This window comes from Malurus melanocephalus, unplaced genomic scaffold (genome assembly GCF_030028575.1).
Source record: "Malurus melanocephalus ecotype Western Australia unplaced genomic scaffold, MMel_1.1 scaffold_210, whole genome shotgun sequence".
Taxonomy (NCBI): Eukaryota; Metazoa; Chordata; class Aves; order Passeriformes; family Maluridae; genus Malurus; species Malurus melanocephalus.
In genome coordinates, this window is record NW_026623442.1 from 214495 (window position 1) to 239811 (window position 25317).

Here is a 25317-nt window from a genome sequence, read left to right on the forward strand (position 1 = left end):
GATCTTGAAAGTCCCTGCCATCCCAAGCCATTCTTTGATTCTGTGTTTTGGTTTAGGCTGTGAACATCTGTTTTTCAGTGTGAATTTGCATATCAAATGCATTTATGGAAAAGAAAAAGATATTAAAAAAAGTTAAACAAATCAGCCTAAAAAGCTGATTTGTACCTGTGAAAAGCTAAAGGCACCCTCATCTTTTGTTGGAGGGTGACAGGGGTTGCTCTCCGGTTTTGTTTGTGTATGCAATGGGGCTGGCTTGGGGGAGGTGTTTTTTTATTTATTTGTTTCTCAAGACCCAACTAAGAGTTGAAGTACCATTGATTCTACCATGCACACACAACCCACACCACGTGTGCCGTGGCATCCCTCCCTTTGGTCAGACAAGCTGACACTGACATTTCTGCAAAGACCTTCATCTGTTACAAAAGGCAACTTCCAAAAAATAAAACTTTACAAAGTCATTTTTATCTTCACTGTGCAACACTTGTTTCCCATTAATTTAGCAAAAAAAGGCTTGTTGTCAGTATCAGGGCATTAAAAACATACATCACTCCGTGAGCTGTTCAGACGTGGTCAAAGCTCACATAAATAATTCTCTAGCCTTGATATTTTAGGAAGGGCACCAGATGGTGCTCCAGAAAGAGGGGGAAAAAAGGGATTCCAGAACTATTAATTAGTTTCCAGGTTGTTGTCTTTAGAATTATTATGTATAGGAGAATTTTTTTAAAAAATATTTTTGCTAATTAGTGCATGTTTTTACAGAAGCTGGAGACAGCTAAAAATGTTCTGCATCCTCACAACAAGTTTTTTTCTTTGGCAGACAGATTGTTTGACCCGCTGAGCCATCCTAGCACCCATCCAGATGCTCAGGGATGGCTTGGGGTAGCTGTAAGATTGTTTTTGTCTTTCAGAAGTGTTTTCTGCCTGGTGTCCAGCATGGTTATGTTCCTCTTTCTTCAGCCAAGCATTGCAGCAGCTTGTGTGCTTTGCCCACAAATGGGCTACACAGCAAACACCTCCTCTTCGATGGTTGCAAGATGGTAATTCTCTGAGTACATAATTAGTGTCAAAAAATGGATGACTAACACCGTGCAGGTAAAAGCTCCAAAGCAGGTAAAAGCAACAAATCAAAGCAACAACTCAGGAGTCTTATCCTCTGTGTTCCTGCTCAGTGAAAAGTGGTGATATGGGCAGCAGCAGCAGCAACAGTACCTCGACAGGGAAATTGGTAACTATTGCCCAGATGTGTAGGTCAAAACAAGATGTTCAAATGTACCTCAAAGTGCAGCTGGGCATTAAGGCGGTGTAGGGGAGCGTGATGCGCTGCAGCAGCTGTCACACTGACTACAACACGGCTGCCTCCTCTGCTGAGTTTCTGACACTTGTAAGGGGAAATCGGTGACTTTCACACCAAGATGGGCATTCACAGAGTTTCAGTGACAGCATAAGTGCAGCCACTCTGCGCCGGGAGCCGTGCTCCTGAGGTGAGCTGCTCCCAAGGAATTGTTTGCTTGGCCGTTCCGATCAAAATCTGAAATTGCAACCACCAAAGCCTGTGCAGCTGCTCTCGTTTCTGCTGCTGCTCTCCAGGACTGTGTTGACGTGAGCTGTGTGTGGAAAACGCATTTCCCACAGTGTGACCCAGGCTGTCAGAGTTTCTCTCTTTCTGCAAAGCACGTAGCAGGTTTTATTGGTGGCGTAGGCACAAGGCTGGAGCTGGGGGCTCGTTCAGATGGGGTTAACAGTGGTATTAGTGGCTGCTGGACGTGTAGCAGCTCCAGGGGGCATCCTAAAGTGCTCCACATAAGGCTGGATCCCTGAGCAATCGTTTGGTTGTATCTCTGTATTTTCTCACAAATGGGGTCCTGGGCTTTCAGGATGCTGCCACAAGATTTATAATAACAGGGARGGAAGCCTAGTCAGCATAACCATTCTCTAGTAGCAACGCTGGTTTTTTTGTGTCTTCRTCTTCATGCTGTGGCACTGTTTGTTCTTGAAGATAAATATGTGCATAAATATTTGAAAGRTTAAACTTCTTTACGGCTTCTGTTTTCACATGCTGACAGGAACTCCCTCTTTGGGCCTACACACGGGCCTTGCAATGTATCCTGCTGCTTTTAAACTTTTTTGCAGCATTGTATTTGCAGAAAGCAATGCCTAYGTTTTAAAATTCTAGAAAGTAACTCCTTAAATATTAATTTAAAGCATTAATAGGAATCATGCTTTGCATTTTCTAACCTTTCATGGTTTTCTCCAGACGGCAGCTGAGWCTTGCAGCAATTTGTTCAATACCTGGACAGTACCTGTATGTTCCAATGTTATATTATAATGGAAAATCACTGTGAGCTGTGACTGCATCCACCAGATTTGAGCTGCTGTGGTGTGGTCCCTTCCAGCACTGTTTTATGCACGTAGAATTATTTAACCAATGGTTTGGTTTTTTTGTTTTTTTTTTTCGTAAAAACAATAAACGATTCATGCAAAGCAGAAAAGTGATAGCACATCAGATGCTAGTTTGTATATGCAGGTAGAAATGTAAATACATTTGAGGTGGAAGCAGAACCTGACACTTGGCAGCGTTTCCTACATGTCAGTAATGTCCATAAGTAGAYGTGATGGGCGCTGGAGTYACACCAYATTTAGGTATCTCCAAATCTGTCTKCATTCCACYACTGAAAAAGAGTCTGTGTWRCCTCAACTCTTTGTTTTTRTTTRTTGMTTGCAATTTTTGCTCTTGACACACCTGTCACTTTCCACCATAAAGGTTAAGGAAGGCAGCAAAGGGAAAACACTCAGAAATGAAAGTGGTGTTGATTTCTCCCATTTGTGAAAGGGCACATCTGCTTCAGCTCATCCTCCTAAGGCAGGAGACTGTAGTCAGTACCAAGCCTGGCTGCAGACATGCATGAAATTTAAAAAACTGTGCCTGTGAGGAGCCCATTAAATCTAAAGAGAGCCACAGAGGAGATATCAGTCACTTATTTTAGCATAAATCATAAGGATTTACAGCAATATTCTTTCAATGAGCTTTTCCCCKTTCACACCGATATTGCTGTGCTATCGGGGAAATGATGGGTCTCGTTTCCAGGTAACAAAGACCTGTTGATGATTTGGCTRGGCTGCATTCATCTCATCTGCATTGTTCTGTCCTCTTCCTTATCAGCAGGGAAAGCAGCTGGGAAAAGGACAGGGCAGCCAAAAGCCTGTTGTCAGCTGCAGGTTGTCTGTCCAACAGGCTCTGTTGAAAGCATGGACAGATTTTTCCACCCACTTGTTGTCACAGAAGGATAAATCTGTCCTTYATCTGTGCCCTTTAAATTTGTTCCTTCTGTAAGGTCTTTTTATTGTTTGTTGGTTTGGTTTGGGGTTTTTTGTTTTGTTTTATTTCACCACAAGTAAATGAAGCTCATTCACATAAAGTAACTTTCTGTACGCATTATACACATCATGTTCACAAGTTATTATTTGGTCTATCATGAAATCTAGCTGGTTTCTTGGGAATGACTGTTAAAACCAGCAAGCAGCAGGTCTGGTAAGAGTGACTGCAGTAAGGTAGGTGTGGCAGAACATCTTCTTTTAATTAGCTGTGGATCCCACTGCCTTGATGAAGGGCAGGTAGGGAAAAACACTTTTCTGTGATACACAGTGCTGGATATGTGATTTTTGGGTACCTGTCTTGGTAGAATGTCAGTGCCTTGTGCTATTCTGCAAGTTGCTGCTCAAACTTGGCATTCACCAAATATTTTATTTCTTACTTACTGGKGTGTATGGGATGTACAGGAATACAGTTGAATTTTTTGCAAGTGTTTCAGAGCACTGATGAAGAGAAACAAGAAATCATAGCTTCTCTCCACAGGGTCTTCTCTGCTTGCTGGAAACCCTGTTTGCTGCAGGTGGWGAATACGGCAGAAGCTGGGGAGCTRAACCTTAGGATARTTTTGCATGAGGGTATTAATGCCCAGGTGGATGTGCAGACAATGGAGAAAGGTTCATTCCCAGATCTGGAACAGTCAATAGTAGAGATCTGGACTTTTTCTGTTTTTAGGATTTCTTGACAGAGCAAATCATGTTTGAAGTAGAGGAACAACAGGCATGGTTTAAAAAAAAAAAAAATTATATTGCTGGAACCTTTCAACTTGGAAATTTTGCAGCTTGGAAAGATCCTAGACAGGCGGAAGGGAAGTGCCTGTTCCTTCTGACTTTAGGCAGAAAGGAGACAACTCACAGGAGGAGAGTGTTTAGAAGAGGAGGAAAATTGTTKGCTCTTGAGTTTTCTTTGCATAGGAGGACTGTGATGGCATTGATTTAACTACATCACTTTTTCTAATTTTTTGTGTTACTTGCCATGTTTTRCCCTAATTCCTATTTTTTCTCCCATTACATTCATTTACTTTTAAATAGGGTGATCACTGATATTTTTTTCCCTCATACTTTGCAATATTATTTGCTTTACGGTACTTTGATTTTGCTCCTGAGACTYCTTCAAGCCTAAATAAGTATACAAAATATATACATSTTTTGGAAAGTTCACATTTTGTAAWAAACAAACTAAGTTTTCACTTAGCAAGAAAATCAGGTTGTTGAGGTTTTTTTTAAATTTCTATTTATAGTGGGAAATGTGGGTAATTATTATCTATTACTTTACTGCCAAACCTTGGGGATATTATCCATRCGATTTTCACTGAATGGAAGTAAAAAAAGTGCAGAGAACAAGTCAGGAAAATCAAATTGCTTTAATGCTGCTGTTGGCTCTGGCAGTGTGGCCATGGAGCCCCTCTGTGTGTTTGATTGGGAGTAGGTGGATTCAGCATCAGACTTTCCCCTGTGATGCTGTAATTTTGTGTGTGTCCAGGGGGAGGAAAATACTGCTTTTTGGCTGCTTTTCAAAAGCTGAGGCTTGAACCATTTTTCCCTCGTTTTGATGCAAGAGTTGAAGCATAGATCCATTGATGCCTTATCAGTCAGGCTAATCTGAAACAGAGGCCAGACAAACTTAAGAGAATGAGAACAGACAACTTTAATACAGGCCTAACAGGCCCCCTGGTACATCAGGGCAGACAAAAGCCTCCTCCTGAGGCTACACCCAAAATGGACACTGAGTCACGAGATCTTCCCCTTTTATAAGTTCTACCTTATTAACAAATTGGGTCTTGATTCTCCAATGATCTTTTCAGGTGATGATGTCAACCACCCCAAACTTGGTCCCGCTTTGCCATCTCCCCTCTGGTGCCTCCATCCCCTTTTTCCAGACCTCTCACTGCAGCACATGCAGGGGGAGGGATACAAAGTTCATCCTCCTTTTTCAGGCCTTATCTTCCCCCCTGGCGCACTACCAATTGGACATTTACTTAAAATCTAGGATGACAGGGCAGCATGATCTTACTTAGAACACCAAAACAAAACTTCTCATAATTTTAGTATGAAAACATGCATTGTTTAGCCTTTTATTCAGCATATTTGTGTAAATAATGTGGGTTTTCCACTCTACTAGCCTGTGGGATATATTGCTCTATATTGTCAATATCAAATTAGGAAGAAACAAAAGGCAAAAGATTTTATTTTTAGTGTCCATCAACTTTTTTTTTTAAATAGGAAAAAAATATTCATAACAAAATATAGTGGGGATTTTTAGGTAATTATTTTTGAGTTACAGGTTTTATTTGACTTAGTAGAAACTTTAAGTCCATTTAAGCTATTGGATACACACCAGCATTGCTGACTAGTATAATGAGAAAATTAAAAAAAAAAACAATTTGAGTAGTTTTAACATATGGAAAAGTGCATTAGAAGGGCCAGTGAGAAGCATATCGGAAGTATGCTGCAGGAGCAGCCAGGGGCTAACCTCAGAAACAGTGGGAACTTTCACCAAACCACAAAGGCTTTGTTGATCCCATTTTGCCTAATTAGATATACTCTTTACAGTAAAAATTCTTTGCAGTATTGACTCAGAAACTGTTTCCTGAGTCACATTTGCTTCTCACCTCTGCATCATCAGACTTTGGTAAGTTATAACTCACTTCCCTGGCAGATGTGCCTGACCACTTGAAAAAAAATCACACCATATGTTGGTAACTATTTTTATAAACTATTTTCAAATTTCTAGTATGTTAAAAAAAGTTGATCATAGTTTCCTTTAGTCGTGGCTACATCTTGGACAGAAGTATTTATAAGAAGATACATTAGTCATTTTGTCTCTTCCTCTGAATTATGAGAACTACCCTAAGCAATGTTTTGTGAAAGTTTGCATCAAAGTAAATCATTAACTGTGGTCTTTCAGTTGCAGCATCAGCTGTAGGAAAGAACATTTTTTCCCCACTGTGTGGTGCTCAAAAAGGTCATAGCTGTATTTTCTGATGCTAACCATGATTTGCCAATGTTGGATGTGTCTTCTGATGTGGTTCCACCTGGATCTTGTAGAAAGGTTGTGTTTGCTAGCCTTATACTAATTCAAGCATTTTAAGTAGGTAGTTGTGTGTTCTAATTTACTCTAATTGTAAATATTTGCTTGGAATTACACTGCATTTTTCCTCTTTACAGCAACACTGCTATATATGTAACTTTTTTTAAGCCTGTAAGATTTACTCAAAGTACTTGAAAATTTAAATCCACAAATATGACTGATTTTGAATTAACACTGAATCCAGAAAGAGATAATTCTGAGCCAAAACCTAGGGTTTCCATAAAATGGTGTGATTAGAAGGCCACTGAAATCACAGGTGATGTTTTGGAGTGGTGGTTTGGGAAAAGAAGCTTCGGTCCTTCTCTTTGGAAGGAAAATCTTGATGTAACAAAGCCCATGTGCTATAAAGGCACTGGTGGCTTTCATGGGCTTTCCTCGCAGTTCGTCAGTAGATTTTGGAGCCTTCCTGATTTAAAAGGGAGTGGATTAAAAAGTGGAGCTTTTCTGGTCCCATTTCAGGGCTATTGGACTTAGCAGTTTCCTTTGTYTCCGTGGAGCTGGACATCGGACCGAGGAAGGTTGATGTGCTGACACAAGTAGCTCATTTTGCTGTAACATTTTGCATCAGTTGCTGAGCTTTGAACTGCTCATTTAGTCTGAAGCTTTGCAGAGGATAATGCTAGGAACAGCTCTTTTATGTTGTTTGAAAGCTTTGCTGACTTGGAAGYAGTATCTGTTTTACTTCAAATGACAACCATAATGCGTTTAATGATGGCCATTCACATTTTAAAGGAGTATGACTATGTGCAAATTTCTTTTGCATACCTATCAAAAGTTCTAGAAACTTTTGATGATTATGATCTGGAAAATGTCATGGTTATTGCTTTATATATAATATCTGAAGTTACTAGGCTCACAAAAGATTATTAGTCATCATTATTTAGATGCAATCTAGGTGTTTGGGTACATTCAGAATGAAAAGCTTCTTTTCTGTATGTTCTCCAGCATACTGCTTTAGCAATGATGATGATAAATGTTCAGAGTGATCAGTGTGAACCTCCCTAGGGTAGAGCTTGCAGTGATGATAATCCTTGTGAACTGTGCACTGTGGTATCCTCTACAACACCATCTGCTCTTGGAAGGACCTACTTTTCTAARACCTCTGCCTTGCAGAGAAATTCCCCTCAATCCTTCCAAAARCTTCTGCTAATGTAGTTCCAAATCAAGCTACATGCCAATCATATAGAAAAGGACACGGAGATGGAACGTTTTCTGCTTTGGGAAGTGAGAAAAATAGCCACCAAAATGCTGAAACAGCTGGATGTTTTGAAATCGTGGAAAAGAAGTAGCCCTCAGTGAAATAAACAGTTCAGTAGTCCGGTTTGTGAATGGGCACCCAGCACTCAGAGCTCTATTTGGTCATCTTGCAGGACTTTGAAAACTGTGGTTAAGGTGCTCCATGTGATTTTGGACCTCAACTCATGCAGGCTCAGCCTGGAGCTCACACATTACACAGAAAGACAAACTATATACATGTGTGGAAAAACTATCCAGCCTTGCCATTCAAGACTGGCTGAACTGTGGAGGAAAGAGCCAGGGAGAAGTATTCAATGACCTCAGTCTTCTTGAAGGAATGGGCTGAGGATTTCTTTATTGATTTGGGTGATGGAGCCTGTGTAGCCTTGGTCAGATGGGACAAGTTATCTCAGTGAGTTTCTAATTATAGCTCATTCCTGATAACGAAGACTCTTGTTTTGTATGCTATTAGAAAGGAGTAGTTGTTAGTATTCCTAAAAAAGACGGTTTTTGAAATTATGGCATATATTTTCCTCAGGAATTTTTTTCCTCATTCATGAAGAAAAACTGTGTTTTAAACACCCTTAATGTTTATGTAGGGTAATGATAGTTGAATTTTGATGGCATTTTATGCCTACTGTCTGTTGTTTTCAGTATCTCTTTAGCTTCAAATGCCCTGCCTGTTTCCTGATGTGTACCGTCCCATGCCTTGATGTTGGGTGCCAAGCCCCACCTCTAACCTATTAAAGCAGTTGCCAAAATCAGTGTGAAGTACATAAGTGGTCCTGTTTGTGTGGGTTCTACTTGTGTCATAGGAGTTAAGTGGGTGTTTATCTGACAAACTTGTCAAAAGCAACTCAACATCTTCCAGAGTCACAACCATGTTTTTAGTTGGATCTTCTCCCCTTCCTCCCCCCTCAAAAAAAAAACCCAAAACAAAACAAAACAAAAAAACCCAACAAACCAAACAAAAAAAACCAACCCACCAAACAAAACAAAAAAAAATAAAAATCAAACAAAAAACCCTCCAAAACCAAACCACAAACAGACCCAAGTGTGCAAGTTACTTCACATCTTCCAACAGCTCAAGTTAGCTGTGTGGATTCTGAAGAGTAATTGCTGTCTGTTCCATCAGTGCTTATAAGATGATTAAAGATTTTTTTTCCTTTGGTGTTAAAATTGCCTGGGCTTTAATATTATTCGGGCTTAAAACTAATTGAAGAAACACTGTGATAAAGAATAAGAAACCCTTCAGCAAGTTCAGTAATGTTGCTTTAAAAGTGTTTGGTGCATTAAGTATTGATGTGTATGTTTATCTACAATTAGTTTCCCCCTTGGATAGTACTGATGATTCTTTGTAGCTAATAGTCCTTTTGATGACCTAGTCACTGGTGTGTGGGTTTATTTCACTATTTAAACAGGTAGAGATAACAATATACTGTTTATAAAGCCTGTATCAGATAACATATCAGCAAACACATGCACCTTTGTTTTAATCATATTTGTACTGTTAAGATAATTGATGTTTGAATTTTCTTGGAAGCATTTGCCCTGCTTCCCTATTTTCATGCCCAGCATACAAATGGTCCTACCCACCTAGCTGAAATGGGGGGTGKCACATGCATGAGTTTTGATAACACTGAAGTGTATCTGGTGTTTTCTGTGCCATGTCAGAAGATGATTGAGTGCTGTGTGAGCTGTGCCTAAGGCTGCCTGCTGTAGCTCATGTGAAGAGGCTGTTTTCAGCAGAGCAGGCTGGATCACAAGGATAAGCTTGTTGAGAAAACAGCCAGATCTCTCTTGCAGAGATGTGCAGGCTCCAGGCCGGGTGATGTTGGACTCCCTGGCTGTTGTGGCTCAGCAAAAACGATGATTTAAAGAGCCATTACATCCATACCAGTTTTGTTTTGTTTTTCAGCTGACTTTATCAGGTCCAGGTGGGGAAATGCAAGGGCCATGATGTGTTTGCTGTAGATGGTCTTCCCTTCACCCACTATTGTGAAAACTTTGAAAGCCAGCTAAATTACTTGCTGATAAAGTCACTTTTTGCATACAATGAAGAGAGGGAGGAGGAGGTTTTTGTAACTAAAAGTTGAACCTTACCTGAGGAGTCCAGCTTCCATGCAGCATGGGAAGCTGCTCTGGAGTGAAGATCCTTTGGTAAACAGAGTTGGGCATGAAGCAGTGATGTACCCTTCCACAAAGATGGCTAATGAGATGGCCCCTAGAGGTCACTTCCAACCTCAGTCTGTGATTTTGTAAACACTCTTAATTTTTTTTCTCCAAAAAATGCTTTTCATTGAATGAAAAATACTTTTCAGTGTTAAATTCCACTTTTAGTTAGATATCAACAGTTGGGACAGTAAGTAAGTCCCTGCTGTCAAGTCTTGTCACATCCAAAGCAGGAGAGCTTTTTCTAATACATTTTCTGTTGTACCAACACACAGCTGTCACTCATATACTGTTTTGTCTTTAAAAAAAAAAAAACCAAAAAATTACTATTAATAAAAGCATGTTCATTGAGCGGCAATGAAGCTGGTGAACGGTATGGAGAACAGGTCCTGTAATAAGTGGCTGAGCTGTTTAATGTGGGAAATAGGAGGCTTATCACCCTCTAAAGCCACCTAAAAGCAGACTGTASACAGATGGGAGTCAAGAAATGGCCTCAAGTTGCAGCAGGAGACATTTAGCTTRGCTGTTAGAAAAAATGTCTTCACCAAAAGGGCTGTTGTGCCCTGGAACAAACTGCCCAGGAGAAGGGTTGAGTCAGCATCCCTGGAGGAATTTAAAGACTYAGGACATAGCTGGGTGGTGGACTYRGCAGCRTTAGGGTTACAGTTGGACTYRATGATCTAMAGGGTCTTTTCCAACCTAAATGGAAAAAACTCTATGATTCTAAAAGGTGCCTTCCCAATCTTAAGAACACGTAATGGTCTTGTGAAACACTGATGTTTCCTGAAATAAATCTTTTAGGCCAGTAGGAGCCATTTAGGCTGGTACCTAAGTGGATGCCCAGTCAGACCTTTGTGTATGCCTAAATAGCTGTATGCCTGAATAGCTGAAATCTCTTTAGGAAGTGGAGGGCAGAAAGAAAAATATTGCTACTTGAGAGATGATAGCAAACAATAAAATATTTATTTCTTGAGGCAAAGCTTTATAACCTCCCAGATTATATTTAGTCTGGGCCAGTCTGGGCTACCTGGAGGAAAAATGGGAGGGTTAATGCTTCAAGTAAAGATTTGGAGTGATAATCCTGATGCTGAGTTTCCAAAGTAGTTAACTGCAGTTTCTGAGGTAGGTGCTAAATAGRCATAATAGTTCTTGAGTGTGGATACTGCCATTGCAGAAGCTGCTAATTGACCTCCCCTGCTTGATGCTGCTGATTGCTGCAAAGAGCCCCAGCAGCCAGCCTGTCCTGCTGTTCTCCTGTAATGAGACTTTGCTCCTTGGGTCCAGCAAGCRCAATAAAAAGCGACACTGCTGAACCTGCCAGGGCAGAAGCATCAGCAGTAAAAAATAACTGCAAAGGCAAATACAGGATGTCATTGTAGATGTAAAACATCATTTGAATCGGTGGRCTCCAAAGTACTGAGGGAGGTTCAGCTGCCCGGATTTCCACTGTGCTGGAAGCAAACCTTGCTGTGCAGGCCAGTGCAGATGCGTATTGGGCTGTGCCTCTGCTAGTCAGAGCGTTCAGATACCAGTTCATAGTTTCACGTGGAGCTTTTGTTATTTCCTTAGAGAAACATCAGCTTTCCAATTTATATTTTTAACTCAACTTCATTTCATTCCTTCCTATCCTTTCCTTCTATCCATTCCTCCTGTTAATTTAAAACTAATAATTAGTCTAAAGTATGACCTACCTCATGTACTTTTGATGGGGATCTAAAATAACAACAGCTCCTCCTCTGCCTTTAAGCTTCCATTCAAGATTCTCTGTTTTGTCCCTCAAATATGTTCGTACTGTTTGGTTCCTCCCTTGTGAAAAACAGGCAGAGATCMGGACAAAGAATGATTCAGCTAGCACTGCCATGGGGACAGGGAAAGTACTCTAATTAAAAGCATCAATAGCTTTGTCATCTTAATTTACCAGTGTCCTGCTGGGATTTCTCTGAGCCATCACACCTCCTGAAGCTGCCCCTTTCTTCCTGTGTTCCAACCTGTGTGGARAGGTTTTGTATAGCTCAGAGTTTCTTCAGCACTGGATCAAAGAGAGGAAAATAAGGTAAATCTCAGCCTGCTCAAGCCTCTTATGTTTGTAAAGAAATGGAAGGAAAGTGATCTAGGTGTAATTCAGAGCTAGCAGGTAGAGTTGCTCTCAGTGTACGTGGGACAAGTTCCTGCCTCTGAATTAGCAGTGTTATTAAGAGCACTGGCTGAGTTTTAGAAGACAACATCTGAAAATCACATAAGGAAGCTGGCTGAGCTCTTAATTAGTGACAGAAAGGTGCACCAGAAATAGAGCAAGGCAGGACATGGAGTCCAGTGATGTAATGTTATTCCCTACAGCCATCTTTGCGCCCTCCTGCAGTTAATGAGAAGTCAGGGCCTTGACATTGACCCTGCATCGTGTTAGGGCATGGAGCAATTTGTTAGGTATTTGTAGATCCTGTTTTCATTTGTGWTTTCTTAGAATGAGCTGGAAATTATATAAAGAGGCATCAGAATATGATGGTTGATGGCAAGCACTGTCATATCATTAAGCAGTAATTTTCTTCTCTTCATCCCACCATTTTACAAACATGTCTAATAGCAACAGAGAGAKGAATTTCAATTCTGCTGAAGTGGGTTTTTGTTTGTTTCTTAAATGTATGGGTTGTTAGGGCCATTTTTGCAGTTTCTGCAGTGAAAGTTTGCAGTTAGTCAATTAATTTGCACTCCTTCACTGTCCTAGATTTGTTGCTGCAGAAATGGGAGGAGAATATTTTACAGGAAAATCTTTTGTATTCTTGTAAGGACTATTTTGCTGTATTTAAAGTAAAACCTGTGTCTTTTTGGTTCTGTATTAACAAATTAATAGAAAACAGTGTGATTTTAATATAGGCAGAATTTATGGCAAGTCTTGATTTTRTCCATTTTAAGAAATGCCTTTCAGCTGCAAGAGTTCTAAAATCAGAGGGCAGTCTTTCACTTTATCAGGCCATTCAGCAATTACCTGCTCTGAATGCTATGAAGACCTTTTCTGGAAGAGTTTTTCATTCACCCTCATGAGGCTGTTGAGTCTTCACTGGTGTACACTTGCTCCCTTAGCAATTTTGCAGGGACTGAATGGGCATCTAGAAGCAAACAGCATTTCAGGTCCTAAGGGATCATTTTGTTTTCCTCTTATTATGTGAAGTATTTCCCCTAATAACAGGGAGTATCTCAAATTGGAGGAGCAGTTTTTGCTTTTTCATGTGATGCAAAATACCATTATAGATTTCAAATTACAAAATGACACTTAGGTGAAATTTGAACAGGTACTAGCCAGTTTACTGATTGAATATATATTTGCAAGTCTGTTGTAATTTTGCTCTTATGAGAGAGAACCAAAAAAGGACAGCTTTTTCTGGCTCTAGCAGAAATGAAAATTAGGATTCAACTTGCAAAACCAAAGTTGCATTTCTCCCGTCCTGGTGATCAGAATGAGTGCAAGAAAGGGCCAAGAGAAAAATTTGTTCCAGCTTTGAATTTTACTTCCATTTATAGMTTGGTATTGTAAAACATTGCTTCTATTTCCATGAATTTGAAGTTATCTGATCTCTTTAAAAATCCTTGTTTCATTTTTAAAGATTGCTCTTACTCAGCACCATCTAGTGGAATGACCGCTGTTGTCATTTAGGAAACCACTGCTCTCCGTGAGCCATAATAGCAGCTTAGAGCATCGAGTCCTTAAAGTGTGAATAATGAACCTAAAACATGTTTGTGACTGATGAAGGAATAGAACCAGAGAGATTTCCAGTGCTTTAGTGGAAAAAAAGTGGTGAGAAGGAGAGGAAGTTTAAGATAAATGCAGGTAGTCATGCCTGTTATCTCCTGTGTTCCTTTAGTCCATTAAGCTCCAGCCTGTTTTTCTGCCTTAACCGTGTGGTGCCATCCAGGTTGTAGCTTCTCGAAGGCAAGATTTTGGAATACTGTTTCTTTGTGCAATGCCACACAGCACAAGCCCCACAACCTCATTTGTCATTGAGATACATGTGATAAATACAAGCTGAGCTCTGAAGTCCTCACCCAAGAAAAATGCCCTGGAGTCTTTCTCTTTYCAGTTGCAGGCAAGGAATTCAGTGTTTGGCTCTTTGAAAAGGCATAATTTTCTTCAATACAAAAAACAATCCCTTGGAAAAACCTCCCTATTGAGTACATATATACACTCCATGAAATTGTCAGGCCCTCCCAGCAGCTGCCTCAGGACTTGGGAAAGCAAGGGGATCTGTGACTCAGGTCTTTGGGGGTGCATGGGAAYGTATTTCTTTTTCCAGCTTTAAAAAGGAAGGGCTGAATCTCCAGAAAACTTAATGTTTTTAGAAGGAATGGATGATTTTCCTCAGAAACACCTGGCTACATCAACAGCATCATATTCCTCTCTCTAAAATACATAACTTTGGCAGCAAGCCCTTGGTTTTGAAGCTACAGTTGCAAATGAAGGGGCAGCAAAGGGGAAGATCCTGACTCTCTGGGCAAAGAATCTGACAGAAATCACAGATGTGGGGGTGAGAGCAGGCAGCCAGCACACTCTCTGTGTGCAAGCACCAGAGGCAAAACATCTCCAGTGCAAGGAGCAGCAAGCAAGAGGACACGGAGGAAACGAGGAGCAAAGTTGCATTGTAGCAAATATAGCAAATTGTAAATCTTCCCCTTTAAGCTTCCTTGAATTTCAGCATTTCATCACTTTAGGGTCTGCTGCTTCTATTCAATTCACATGTTTTGGACAATGAAAATAAGTGGGTTASTTTTGTTCTGTAAATTTATATGCATTAGCACAATAACGTTGTGCTGAGGTTTCCAAAAAAGCTGTTCTTAAATAATTCATAGAAGCATTTCACTTCATTTTTCCAAAATCTAAATATGCACACTAGTTTAGGGATTTTTTCCCCCAATTTTGGGGAACACATTTTATTATCATCATTCTCTTTCCTAATTTCCTACATTTTTAATGTTCAGCAGTCAGAGTATCACTTCTTTACTGGCCTACTCACAATATTGTGCTGCAATGTAACCTCTCCAGGCAGAATTGGCTGGTTTTTCAGACCAGAAGAAAATAAAGGTTTAGGGATTTTYCCTTTGTACATTTGAAGTTTGAGACAATCCTGATTGTAGTGTAGATATTCATCTGGTTGAGCAGGTGTAGTCCTGTTTGGAAATCCACTTTAYCCTGGCAGGAAACATGAGTCCAAAAAGATCATAACATTTACTTAACAAATTTAGTGACAGAAATTCTCTTTCGTTATAGGTTTGAGCATAAACCCTACATGCTAGAAAATAACATTTTGCAAAGGAGCTGCTGTTGGAATAGGTGTGAACCAAATATCTTGAACTGGGAGTTCAAGAAAATACTYAAAATTGTTTCCTCTCTTTCTGTTTCTCCTCTAGCTCTGGGATTGTACACAGTAAATGCAGTATATGGAGACACTATTACATTGCCTTGTCCTCTAGAAGTACCAGATGGTCTTATGTTTGGAAAATGGAAATATGTAAGTATACCTGATCTTCGTATTTATTAGAGCTCTTATAAGATGATGTGTATTTTTGGGGTGCATGGGTGAGATTATAAGATTCCAAACAAYAGGAATCTGCCTTATATATGAAGACATTTATTCCTGTGCTTGTYAAGACTGCAAGATTCCAAGCTGTATGATTTCAGCCAAGCTCAGATTAGAGGTTTGAAGAATTAATCTCATTGTTGAAGAGAAATAATTATTCAGGAGTTCTCTGCCAGCCTGTATCAGTGATCTGGTGTGTTATCCTGTCCCCACTCTGTCTTGCWCACCTGCCAGAGCCATCATTGTGCATGTGAGCACTTTGGAATTCTGCTGCCTGGAGCAGAGAGTGCTGCATCCCTGGGAAAGCACTGTCCCTGCCTTTGGTGGATCTGACAGTCACTCACAACTGTTTCAGGCTCAATGCACGGCGAAGAAGAGAGCAGAGCTGACCTTGGGAGCATTGCTGGTGGTTTCACTCTGCTGTTTCTGGCACAGAACAGAAGCAAAAATGGGGGTGCTCTCCAGGTGTGCTGCTCAGCCTGCAGTAGGAACACCTCAGGATCAGCTGCTCCTGGATGGGATCAGTATCCCGTGTCAAAAGGAGAATCCGCATATCAAAGTCAAATGTGGATAAAAACACTGTGATAGCAGGYCCCTTTTGCTTCTCAGACTGGTATTGAGACATTGAGACAAATGGTTTTCCTGCCTCTGTGAAGTTCATCTAAATCTCCTCTTGTGCTCACACAAAATGTACCTGCAATAACTGATGATTTCTAGTTTGACAGTGGATTTTAAATTAATGTAGTTATCTCTCTCTCTTTGCAAATGGCATTCACCAGCCTATTTTACAGCAGAATGATCTTCCAGTGGCAGGAGGAGTCCTATTTTCCCCTAGCTCCTACCTTTTCACCTTCAGGTTTGCAGCTTTTGCAGCCCACATCCACCGAATAATTCCTTTTATGCAAACACGTTTTGGGAAATGAAGCCAGAAGTCTGGGGAGAATGCTTCCCAAAAAGAGACAGCAAAACTCTTTCATATGAGCATTCTGGAGTGCCTACATTTTGCAGTATCTCTTTCAGTCTGCTGACTTTTCTTGGGGAGACACAAGTCCATCTCTCTGAAGATGCAAGGATACTCTGAAAAAAAGAAGCACATTATCTTTTTCCATTTCATTTGGATTGTCTGGACAAGCAACAAGTGGAGATGTTATAGCTTCTTCTAAACAGAAAGGGACACAAAAATTAACATACAAAAAAAAGCTCATCTGAGTGCTATTGTATGCAATTGTTGACAGCCCACACAACCAAGTGAAAGTGGAACCATTTCTCCCAGGACAGCTCACAGCATGGCAACAATTGTTTTGGGCAAAGAGGAGGGTTGGATTAGGTGATTATTTCACTGGAAGAAGGACGAGCTCTGTTTTCTTCTCTTCTGCCTTGTGAGGAACWATTTGGGTTCCTGGTGGGAATGTGGAGCCACTGGCAGACTTGGACCATGTTTGGTGYTTCTTGCTTCAGTGAGCTGTAGGAGTTGGGAGCTCATTTGCACKTCTTGTGTCTCGAGTCAAGACAATGTTTTCTTTCCTGTGTGACAGACATCTAGAAAACTYCAAGACATAAAAGTAGGAGAGAGCTTTTAAGTAGAAAGGTTTTAAGGGAATTTAAACTTCACAATGAGATGACGCCTCCTGCTCTCTGCCCAGCTGACACCACTCATCTCTTGTCACAGCATCATCATGCTTTTGTGGGCTCTGCAGTCAAGCTGAGGTATTGTGCTGGAACACTGCTAATATCAGTGCTGTAAGGTATAAGGGATAAAAGAGAATGGAAACCTTTCCCAGCCCCCAGCACAATACTGAACATAAAGATAGAATCAGTGTTTCACCTCTATTTAAATAAAGGCAGTGTCTGTCCCTGCTCTGTGCATGTGTTTGTGTGAGGAGGAAGGAACCAAATCCTGTAGAACTGCCTCTGTAACTTCATCCCTCATAAAAATAAATTTTTTGTATGAGAGGTTTGTGCAAGGCTGTCAACTTTGTGTTCCTTCTTGGGAAGGCAACAGCATAAGGAGGATATCTAGAAAATGATACTTTGCAGATTAACAATATTTGATTGCATGTATATTCCCATGCTACAAGCTCTYGGGTCCTTTAAAAACAAAGGAAAARAAAAGCTAAAACCTAATTTAGAATAAAATAGGCAGTTACGCCTGATTAAATCCTGCATTTGGAATGAAGTCTAAATATCCCAAACAAACAATATGAATATATGAGGCAATAATGAAAAAAAGGAAATTGAAGCTGTTGAGACTAGCTCACACATGCTTCTATTTCAAATACTTTTTCATACAGACAGTGGCAATGCTGCCAAAAACACCAGCTTTTATCAGAGAAAGCCCTTTGCTATGCTGAGATTGAGCCAAAGGATTGAAATAATTTCTGCTGATGATGTTCTCAATGTGTACCATGGCAGCCTTAAACTAACTCTCTTATTATACTGAATTTCTTATTATACTGAATTTCTTCTATGTACAGCAGAAATTAATCAGTTAAAAAAAAAAAAAAAAGCCATCTGATACAGTTTTCAGATCTTTTTTTAAATTATGGGTTTGTGCCAGTTGCAAATCATCAGGAACTTTTAAATGAGAGTTTATGCAAAATAGAGGTGTTTTTCCTTTTATTATAGGAAATGCCAAATGGATCTCCAGTATTTATTGCCTTCAGATCATCAACAAAAAAAAATGTACAGTATGATGATGTACCAGACTACAAAGACAGGTTGAATCTCTCAGAAAACTATACATTATCCATCAAGAATGCAAGAATCAGTGATGAAAAGAGATTTGTATGCATGCTMGTTACAGAAGATGATGTTTCCGAAGAGCCGACGATAGTCAAAGTTTTCAGTAAGTATATCTAGTTGTTACTACCATTAACAYTCATCAGCAGCTGAATCATAAATTACAGAAACTTTTGTTTAAGGCAGGATTAAAGCCAAGAAAGTAGGTTTGGCTCAGTAAATTACTAAGACTAGCAAATTTCTRCAGCTTTCAAAAATGTAATCTACTGGTGGCATTTATGTAACGGGACTGCCTGCACTTGCAGTTTATTCATGGTAAGTGCTGGCTCAAAGAGAATTTTAGGCTTTGATAATGACTCACTTATGTGATGTCATTTGGCCTTGGAAATGAAAAATGTAAAATTAGCATTGATTATTTTCCATTTGTTCTCAGAGCAAATTTTTTCTGCAAGAGGGAAACATTAACTGTGTGCGGTCTGTAGGAGCAGCTCAGGTGAGGGGTTTGCAGTGGCTCTGAGCAGCTGCAAGGGCAAAGGGAGAGAACAGGAGGCTGGAAAACGAGCCACCAGCCCCAAATGCTTGTTTTGTCCCGTGCTGAATGGTAGGAAGGAGAAGTAGCAGTCTGCTGTTCTCTCCTCAAGCACAGTGAGGTTTCTCAGTGTTTGGTGTCCTGTCTGTAGGCTGCTCTGCAGTGAAACCCCAGCCCTGCGAGGCACAGCCCCGCTCAGAGCTCAAAAGCACAAGCCTGGTCCCTTCCTGGTGCTGATTCAGAGTAAAAGTGTAATCCATATCCATTGTGGCTTTTTAGGGACACAGGGATGTGACTGCAGTGTCTTATCTTCCTCAGCTTCACTTTTTTATATGGCTTTTGGCCTTTGCTGCTCTTCACGTGCAGATTTACACAGTCACAGTGTGTTGTGGGAACAAACTGAATGCAGTCTCAAAGAGATCATGCTTTTCTTGGAAAACACAAATCCATGTTCTGGAAGGGCAGCCTTTTGCTTCTCTCAGGTAGAAGGTGTCAGGGAGTCCTCAGTGATGTCTGTGCTGTCAGTCACATAGGTGAGTTTAAAGCTCGATTAGGAGCCAATAGCAATTCCCTCGTTTCACTTTCAATTTGACTGCAAGAACAATTGAATTAATGACAGCGGGGAGGAGTGAGCTCAGAGCAYGCACAGTGAACACAGTGCTTCAGAGGAAATGATAAAGAATCATCATGTTTACTTATTGCACAGTGGTAAATATGTAGATGAGGCAGTGATATATGGCGAAATGAAATGCTAACTGCTTGAATTACTGTGTGCTCTACTAAGTATTAACACAATGCTAACTCAGCCATGGAGCACAGCTTGTCTGGTTTATTCTGTGCATTAATACTAATAGAGAAAGCTTCTGTTTGCTAAGGAAGATAAGAAGGGAGGATGCCATGCATGTAACATGGCTAACTTAGCGCTGCAAGAAAAATTACCTTTGCGTTTTTTCACTTAGCAGTCAGAACTTTATTTATGGTTCTCTTAACTTTTCTTTGCATTTCATTTTCTTGAGTCTGGTTTTGAAGTTTTCATTTTTAGTTGCTTGCTTGCTTGCTTGCTTTAATTGTAAGAGAGTTAAGAGTAGCTGGCAAGCTTCATTTATTTAACCAGCAGAGATTCTAACTCATTGAGCCACAGGTTGCCTCATAAACCAAAATCTTGCGGACCTGAAGCTCAGCTGCATCCCAGAAGTCCTGACTGATTCTGGCTTTTTCTGKAGCTCGTTCAGTCCTGTGCCCCCTGATTAACTGAGAGCTAACGAGCTGGAATGGCTCATTGTGCAGGTACCACCTGCTRTCCTCGCTCACTGCCTGCTCAAACAAGCACTAGCAGCTTTCCAGATGGATCCTGTCAGCAACTTTTTTTGTGGAATTAAATGGCCATCCCCCAGAGCAGAGCAGCCCAGCGGACAGGAGCTGCYGTCCTGCTGCAGCAGCGCTTGGCTTTTGCAGGCAGCGAACTCTTTTCCCCTSTATTRTGAGGCTGATACAGAGTTGTAAAGKACTCTGGCAAGCTCTTAAGCCGGGAGATAAGCAGCGTGCTGAAGTTGCAAACCCACCAAAGTGGCGTTTGCTGCCAAGTTTAGCGTTTTTCCTCGCTTCAGACGCTGAGCTGGTAAATGCCCAGGAAGGGTTTTGCAGTGAATTACCTTGGTGCACGGGCAGCAGCGGTGAGAGCTGGCAGCTCTTCTTCCCGGAGAGCGGGTGGCAGCCTCTCCTCTGGAACATCTGCTGGGTGACAGAGCCCTGAGAACGGGGACAGAGCCCCGAGAACGGGGACAGAGCCCCGAGAATGGGGACAGAGCCCTCAGAACAGGGACAGAGCCCTGAGAACGGTGACAGAGCCCTCAGAACGGGGACAGAGCCCCCAGAATGCAGACACAGCCCTCAGAACGGGGACAGAGCCCTGAGAACGGGGACAGAACCCTCAGAACAGGGACTAAGAGCCCTGAGAACGGGGACAGAGCCCCTGGAACGGGGAAAGAGCCCTCAGAACGGGGACAGAGCCCCGAGAATGGGGACAGAGCCCTCAGAACGGGGACAGAGCCCCTGGAACGGGGACAGAGCCCCCAGAATGCAGACACAGCCCTCAGAATGGGGACACAGCCCTCAGAATGGGGACAGAGACCCCCACACAGCAGCTATGGAGCAAGGGGGCCGCCCTTTCCCTTGTGGGATCACCAATGCACCAAAAATGGGATCTTCTCTGCCCAGTCCTGAGGGAGGTGAGACAGGAAAAGAAAGCTGAGGTGGGGGAAGGTGTCTGGGATCAGCTGGTGACTGGGACAGGCTATCCCATTTATGTGACCCGAAAATCTGACACAGAAGGCCTGTTGATGGTCTTGTAAAACCATGTTTTCTTGAATTGACATGAAAATATTTTGCCCTTGGCAGGATCTTACATGAAAAAGATTAAACTTTTTCCTTTAAAGCTAACAAAAGAGAAATAAAACATGCATGTATGTCCTGAAATTAAAGATCTTTAWTAGTCCTTTGAAGAAAATCTGCTGGTCTTAATGTGTAGCTTTGACTGTTTCTTTTGTTTGGTTTTGTTTTTTTGCCACAAGTGAAGTAGTTTGAAAATGCGTGGCTTCTCTCGTTCACTTTCATTTCCCTTTGGACCTGTTTTTGTTCCATCCTGATGCAGCCACGCAGGTGAAGAATGTCCATGTGCACAGCAACACGCACACAGCAAATGGGTTATTGGGAGAACACACGGGGGCTGTTCCCTCTGACAGCATCTGCACATCWGGAACTTCACCAGTGTGGGCACAGACTTTGGCAAGGCAGTGGTGAAGTTCACTTAGGGCTGAGATTATTGACACAGAGTATTTCACGGGAAGATTGATTTGGGGAAAGGGTTCTGTAAACCAACGTGGTTGAGACTGTTACAATCTGTAAAAATATACTTGTTTAAGGATAGGGTGTAGAGGCTTTCCTTGACTGTGTAGACATTGATGTATTTTTTTTTCACTTCACTCTTCCCCTCTTCTTTTAAAATTCTTGGGAAAACTGTCTCTTTTGGAGATAAAAATTTGCATTCCGGGCTTCAGGCCAAACTGTTTTAACAGACAAGTTATATAGTCTCTAGAAAGTAGTCTTTTATGATGGAAACACTGATAGATCCTCCACTTTGGCAAGCTAAAAGGTCCATCTACCATAATAAAAGTAAATAAGAAGACATACTGGCACTGAAGAAAAGGTTTATTTTTTTTAAGAGAGTCATAACTAACTCAGAATTGATTAAAATAATTACACTTCTCTCTATCATCTGAATTTCTTAAGTGTAATAATCCCAGTTAGGAAAAATAAACATTAGAAGAATGATTAGGTTGAATTTGTTCCTTTATAATGTTGACRGCTCAGCKACAGTAATATCTGCAGGAAAGCTGCTTTTCTGTACCAGTGGCTCCTTCTCCAGCCTGTGTATCCTATAAATCAATGGATCAGATCAGGTTCTCTCCTCCTGGGTGGTGAATTAGTCTGTCTGGGCTAAAAATGTGTCATCAGAATACACGAATTCATTACGGAAGGGGTGACACATTTAAAGGGAAAGTTTGTTCTTGTCAATCCATTTGCTAATATTGAAATAGAAGTACCTCACCTTTTTTTCTTTTAATAGGAAGAATATGTAAGACTATGTCAGGCTAGATTATTCTGTTAAATTTCAAAAATCCACCTACTTTTAGTATTTTTTTTGTTTTTCAAACAGCTGTTTGCGCTTCCTTCACTAGTACTTTTATCCTATTTATGTTTTAGAACAACCCTCTCAACCAGAAATCTTACATCAAGCAGATGTGTTAGAAACAGAGAAGCTACAAATGGTAAGAGCAGCATTCTCCCTCAAAGTTGTGTTCCTGTCAGCTGCCTCAAGTCCCTTTACAGCCCGAACAGAGGTGATGGCTCAGAGAGTGAATGAGCCTGCCTGTGAGTCTGCAGCCAGGCTGAGCACTGAGCAGTTGCCTTGCCACTGCTCTGTTTATTCCTATCCTGATCTTAGACCCACCACCCACTTCAAATTGTACCTCACTGATTTGATTTGTCCTATTTAAGAAAAGCTGTTGAGGCTAACCATTTGAACTTCTGAGAAATTTTTACCCAAAACGGCATAAGTAAAAGCAGAATTGTGTTAAAACCTGGTGGAGGAAACAAGTGGCTAATTCCTGTGTGTTTTGCAGCTTGGGGAGTGCGTTTCAAGGGACAGTTATCCCGAGGGCAATGTGACGTGGTACAAAAACGGGAGAGTTTTGCAGCCCGTGGATGATGGTATGTTTGGGAAATGACCAATGTCCCTGGATGGGTGCATGCATGAGGAGYTGTGCTTGTAAGGGTTGCTCTGCTTTATTCTAATGGATTCCTCCTTTGAGAAAAACTGCTCAAATGGAAAGACACAACTGGAAGGAGATGTTGAGGCCTTTCAGAGCACCCAAGCGATGCCACATAATCCTTCTCTTTTTGTTCCAGTTTTAAAACCACATCAGGGAAAGGCAATTGTCTTTATTAATGCTATCACAAAGCTGGTTTTGAGCCTATGTGGTTGATAGAAACCTGTATCTAATTTCCAGCTTCTTATAAGGTATTAACTGTCTCAATTACATACTTTATATGGTCCAATATTTTGAGCCATACAGACCATCATCTTATACAACTATTTATTTTTCCAGGATATGTAACAACAACCATTTTTTTTTCCTTCTTTTTAACTCTGGCTTTTCCTTCTTTTCAACTTTGATATTTGATCAGGCTACAWTATTTTTCCTTCCATAAAGTAGGGGATTCTTAAAAACTAAATCTGATCCTAAATTTTTTACAATCATTTTTGAGGCTTTCTTTTGGTCGTAGGAATTAGGCTGAGATTCACATTAAAAACCTCACCAGTCTGCAACTAGTTTTTTGTTTGGATTTGATTAAAAATATTTGGTAGGTTAGGAGCGTGTTTTTGGTGAAATGTTCCCAGTATACCTCATTGCAATACTGGAGGAAAACTTTGCACAATCTCTTGGGTGACGTGTTATGTTGCTTGTACATTTTCAGCCTGGTCATAAATACAGAGCAGGCAACAGCATACAGGAAAAAGTTTTCAAATTCTGTCTGTGTGAAACTGAAACATGTTTTCCTTTTCAGTTGTGGTCATAAATTTGCAAAAGATTGTGGACAAAACAACCGGACTCTACACCTTGACATCATCTCTTCAGTACATGCCAACAAAGGAAGATGTAAATGCCAAGTTCTCTTGCATTGTGACTTATCATGGACCATCTGGACAGGAGACWATGCAGTCTGAACCAGTTGTCTTCGATGTTCACTGTAAGTTATCAAAAAGCATCTTTTGCTGTGCAAAGTCTACCTCTGGGGCGGGGGAATGGAAAACCAGAAACTGTACAAAATCAGAGAGCCATTGCTGCTTSGTTATTGAAATGGTTTCTTCAAAGTTGCTTTGCATCAAGAAGGTCTGAGTACATTGTCCAGGTGATTATTATTATCTTCACATTTACCTGAGATTTTTTTTTCTTATAGAATACTGATTATCAAGATTTCATTGGCAAGAGAAAAGTGGTAGCCATAAAAAGTTACAGTGAARTGGGCTTTTGAGAATTTTAAAAGAAGTTGTAGTGGTTGATTAGAGTGACTCTCTGTGCCCCTGAATTATGGAGTAAATACACAATACAGTTTGTAGCAAATTCAAATGTTTTTCATCTTTGCAGAGTCAGCACCAAGCAGTTAACGCTGTCTATCTTGCACAAAATGCTTCTTTACAGCTGTAAGATGCTGTGTTTTACATTTAAAATGCATCATTTGAATACTGATAGACTTTTAATGTATTTGTGTAAATAATTGTTTCTAACTGGACTGTGTTCTAAAGCAGCTTCCTTACTGTGTTAGTGATGTGGAAATCATGTCATTCCTTTGAATAAACAGAAGAGGTTGTTGGCAAGGGAGGATCAGAGGAGGTGGCAGCACTCAGAGACCAGGGGAAGAGRCATTTCAAAGTCTTRTGAAATTTCCCTTCTGMAKKATTGTGGAAGGCAGCAGGTCACAGCAGGGTGTAGAGGAACGGGAGACAGACAATATGTCCAGTCAAGCGTTACCTCTCTGCACACTTCAGCTAGTACCTCATAAGAGATAAGTCCCCCCCATGTTTTGGGAATGATAAGGGGTCTAAGTATACAGTCCAGCATCTAATAGGGTCTTAACATGTTTGTTAGGACAAACATGTGTAATCAACTGAATATAACTGTGTAATCCAACTGAATACAAAGAAATTCAGGCACTGGATTTGTCCAGGTAGCATGAGTGCACCATTGTTTGAAAACAAAAGCCGCAGGCTGAAGGTGCCACGTGTTCTGTTCTGACAATAGCTGCTTCTCCTTTACAGGTGAAGTTTGTTGAGCTGCAGGGTAGATATCAGTTTTGGCCTGGGTAAATAAAACCAGACCTTGGAGCAGCTGGTCTTTGGTTTCACCTGGAATTAAAGCTGTCTTTTACCAGCTACTTTTTCCAGAATGACAACCAGCAGAAATAGTGGAGAAGAAAACCTCTGGCCCAGCTGTTACCCATAGAAATATCATAGACATTTCAAACCTGCAGACACCTATCCCATCACTTTAAAGCTA

At 40.8% G+C, this 25317-nt stretch overlaps 1 protein-coding gene across 1 annotated transcript in view; it reads left to right on the top strand.

The window, feature by feature from the left end:
• The window catches only part of ALCAM (activated leukocyte cell adhesion molecule), a 110428-nt gene that overhangs the window by 61984 nt on the left and 23127 nt on the right, over positions 1–25317 (top strand). Inside the window, exons 2-6 of the mRNA XM_057373919.1 lie at positions 15263–15363; positions 18058–18277; positions 22463–22527; positions 22882–22969; positions 23828–24010. Coding sequence (XP_057229902.1) covers positions 15263–15363; positions 18058–18277; positions 22463–22527; positions 22882–22969; positions 23828–24010 — 657 coding nt within the window. The remainder of the gene's footprint in view (positions 1–15262; positions 15364–18057; positions 18278–22462; positions 22528–22881; positions 22970–23827; positions 24011–25317) is intronic.